General features: G+C 53.6%; 1 protein-coding gene across 1 annotated transcript in view; it reads left to right on the top strand.

Moving 5' to 3' along the window:
* Positions 1 to 1,470: 1,470 nt before the first annotated feature.
* Positions 1,471 to 4,019, top strand: part of LOC104083528 (ephrin type-B receptor 1-like) — a gene marked incomplete at its 5' end in the record, with an annotated part of 5,131 nt that continues 2,582 nt past the window's right edge. The window contains one exon of the mRNA XM_009587036.1: positions 1,471 to 1,535. Coding sequence (XP_009585331.1) covers positions 1,471 to 1,535 — 65 coding nt within the window. The remainder of the gene's footprint in view (positions 1,536 to 4,019) is intronic.

The raw sequence follows: 4,019 nt of genomic DNA, 5'->3' as shown, positions 1-4,019 counted from the left end.
GCAGGAATGGGCTGGCACCGTGCAAAGCACCATGCAAAGCATGGGTGCACGGGGCTGTGGGCTTTGAAGCCCCCCCGGCAGTGCCACAACAGCATCCTGGGACCTGTCGGGGTGCAGAAGCTTTGCAAGCTCCCCAAGTGCCTTTTTGCTCCATCTCTGGGGGGGGTTGCCTTGCTCTCCCTGCCTCTCTGGCCCTGCTCACCTCTCTGGGAGCCAGGCCAGGTTGGCAGCTCTGGCAGGGATTTTGGGAGAGGGAGCGTTTATCACTCGTGGCAGGGCAGGGAGTTCCCGGTCACGCTTCTCCGGCTTCCCATCCCGGAGCAGCCGGCAAAGGGAGGGGTGGGAAGATTAATAGGAGTCTCATTTCCTGCTTGTGATTGCTGGAGCAGGCGCAGAGAGATTAAAAGCAGCAGTCTGGCGGCAGTTCATATTCCTGGGCTGATTTTTATTTCCTGACCTTCATTTCTCTCGTTGCACCCGTTTTCCTGGCCCTGCAAAGCTGCCGTGAGTACCTGGGATCACGGAGGAAAGGGGAGGGAGGGGGGATGCTCAGCTATGCCAGCCGGCGCATCTCCTCCTCCCATTTGGTCGAGACACAGGAATCGAGGAAATTAATCTGCATGTCTGCTTGCTGCAAACAAATAAATAAAACCTGGAGGATTTTTCCCATCTGTTTCTATATGTTGTTGCTCTCACTATTATTCTTGTTGTGTTTTGGTTTTTTTTTTTTTAAAGAATAAAAGTAGGGAAATGTCAGCTGTATTACAGCTTTCAAATATTTCCCACCAAATCCTCCATCAAAAGGCCCCCAGCAGAGGAACACCACTCCAACGATGTGATTTTTATTTGCATATTTGAAATCACTCTGACAAATAGTAACTCTGTGCAGCGACAACTCAGGGCACCAGACAGATGTAGTGCATAAAAGGGGACGTCTAGAGCTGGGGAGCGAAGCAAGTAGCTGCGAGCGAGTTGGATGGGACCTGCCGAAAAGCCCGTACGGAGGCGCTGGGGGAGAGGGTGGGCTCTGCCCATGGTGGGAGACTTTTCCCCCAGCCTCTTGCTGCAGGGAGTTAATGCAAACTGGCCGCTTGGGTTTAGACAGGGTTTTGTAGGTGCATGTAATGACTCCACAAAATGCAGCATCCTTCTTAATTTTTAAAATTTTCTTTAATTGATAATGCGATTTTCCTTTTCTAGGCTTGGGAGGGTCAGAGATGGCAGCGTGGGCTGTGTTCTGGCCGTGACTCTTTGCAAAGAGTCTTGTCCTGCACCATTTGCTCCAGAGTGAAGCTGCCTTTAGTTCATTAGATGTATTAGGGCACCTGCTGCTTTATTTCTGAGCAGCTCCGAGGGTCAGATTCACGCTCCGTGAAAGCAACTGAACGTTTTTCTGTGGCTCTGTGCTCAAAACGTCACTGAAAACTTCGGGAGTAACTAGTTTGCTTTCCTTTTCTTGTGTTTCTTCAGAAACTTTGATGGATACGCGGACGGCGACGGCCGAGCTGGGCTGGACCGCCAACCCTCCATCGGGGGTAAGTGCCACTCGTCCAGCTGATCCTTACGCGATCTCGTGGCGTTCACGCTATTTATCTTAAAACGCTGGTGGGGAGCCGGGGAAGTCGCAGTGGGAGCGGCGGTGCCCCATCGGGCTGGCGTGGGGCATCGCTGTGCTGAGCTGCGCGGCTGGTCCAGGGCTGAGCGTCCCTTCCCTGAACCGGTGCCGGGGTCTCGGCAAAGGTGGAGCTTTTCTCCATCCCCACGCTCTCCCCTCCCCTGCCTGTCCTCCTCTCAGGTTAAGGGTCCGGCCCCATCACCGCTCTCCATCCCCCCGCTTGCGCCTTCCCTCTCCCTGTGCCAAAAGGCTTGTAATTAGGAAACATTAGCAGGCTCAAAACAGCTTTCATACCTGGAACATCGTCTGTAATTGCACTCGGCAGTGCTCTTCCTTGGCTATTAATGTCACTTTTATGAAGTAATGAGGAACAAAACACCCTGAGGCACTTAAAACATCTTTTTTATATAATACGAGCCTTTGAGGAATGGAAGCATAAAATAACCTGACTCACATTCCCCTGGCAGAGGAAGTGAGAGATGGAGCCGGGGGGAGAAGGGCGGCGGTGGGAGGGGATGTGAGTTGATGGATGGGCATCACGGTGGGACAGGCAGGCGGTCGGGCAGGGTGGGTGCAGCAGCGGGGTCCATCCCCGGGGCCTCCAGGACGTGGCACTAAGGGGGAAAGGATGCCAGCTCTCTGTTAGGGTGTGACTGGCTTGGCCAGGTCTTCAAAAGAAATGAGGTTGCACGCCGTCACCAAAGCTGAACTACACGTGCAGTGCGCACAAAATCCTCTCCGGGCTTGTCAGAGGCCCTTGAAACAGGGGGCTTTGCCACTGAATTGCTTTGGAAAAAAGCTGGGCCCAGATAAATTGCTGGCGAAATGCAGGGGGGCTGTGCGCAGGTGATAGAAGTGGGATATAAATAGCTGCCTGCAGCTGCTATCGCTGAAAGCCTGCGCAAGGCAGGCGGGGAGCTTGCGTTGTAAGGCATGGTGGTCTCGCCCTCTGCGGAGCAGCGGAGCGAAGCCTCTCCCCAGCCCACATCCCCGCATCCCTCCGTGCGCATCCCTGCATCCATCCAACTCTCGCTCCTCTGAGAGTTACTGGTGAGTCTTCTCTTTTACAGGAGTGTATATTAATCTTCCACAAAGCATTTTAAAATTCCAAGTCCTTTGTTTAAAAGACGTAGGGTCAGACTGTAGTGTGTGTTGAAAAGTGTGACTTCCCCTATGAAGTCCTCTTGCTCGTGGACTGGGCTTTTCTTTGTAGCATCAGGCGCTTTGCTGGGTGGATATGGAGCATCTTAAGGTGTATTTTGGACTCCTGGAGTGAACCCCTTGTAGGTATCACGTCCCAGCTGAGGCAGGTTTTGGAGTAGGTTGGACGCCAGTTGAAAATAAGCAATGTCTTCCTCTTGCTCCAGGCATGCAGTAGTCTTTATGAGCTGCCAGGTTACAGCACTGACTTTTAGGGTTTGTCCCATTTAATAGTTCACAACAAATATTTGAGGGCCGATTTGTGCCGCTTCTTGGCTTGTCCGGCGGTAACGGCCAGTATTTGGGTGAGGCTCGTCCAGAGTGTGGGTGCCAGGGAGGGTTTGCAGACTGTGACCCATCCAAGGAGCCTGGCTTAGAGATGCTAAGATACACGTGGAGATTTCTGCGTGTGTTGGAGTCAACGAAGACCCCAAATTTAGTTGGTCTTTTCCTGTTTTTAGCCTTCAGTTCTCAAAAGCGGCCACCCTAGGGCTGTGCTATTTCTTTTTCAGTCCAGACTGCTGAAATCCGGGGTAAGAAACCAAAAGCTTCCCTTCTGCCCTGCCTTCCTCCATCCGAAAAATGAGAGTGCACTGGCAGCCTTGCTTTGGGGCTTAACAACAAGCCATAGCATCGCAGGAACAAGCGAAAAAGAGAGGAACCGGGGAGGGAAGCAAAGAAACAAAAGGGAGAAGAGCAGCAGCCGTCTATAAATGGGACCTTCCTGCTCCCTGGGGCACGAGGGAGGAGACGGGAGGATGGGAGAGGGGCTCCTGGCTCCTTCTCCCCGGCTCCTCTCATCTCTCTTGGGGCTGGAGGTACAGGAATTTGATGAGCCACCTCTCCTGACCCTGGGATTGCCATCGGCATGGGCTCTGTGCAGGCTTTGGGTCCCTTTGGGTGGTGGCATCCCCCCGTGGCGTGCTGAGCTTTGAGAGTGACTGTTCACCCTGGCTCACAGACGTGCCCCGGGGCTGGGGGGGCTGTTGACGTTAATGCCGGGCCAGCCGGGCAGCAGGGGCTGTGGTCCCCGGGGACTGGCTGCGGCGGCACATGGGCTCTCCTTCTGCTCTCCCCGATGGACGTGCTTTAAATCTCAGCGGAGATGGAGAAGAACGTTGCCTTAATCCCCAGCTCCCTGTGAATTATTTAGCGGGATCTTGCCAAAATGATGCATTTGTTGCTGTTAGAGCATCAGTGGCTG

The sequence above is a fragment of the Fulmarus glacialis genome, unplaced genomic scaffold (assembly GCF_000690835.1).
Source record: "Fulmarus glacialis isolate BGI_N327 unplaced genomic scaffold, ASM69083v1 scaffold26080, whole genome shotgun sequence".
Taxonomy (NCBI): domain Eukaryota; kingdom Metazoa; phylum Chordata; class Aves; order Procellariiformes; family Procellariidae; genus Fulmarus; species Fulmarus glacialis.
This window is presented reverse-complemented; position numbering and strand designations above follow the sequence as displayed.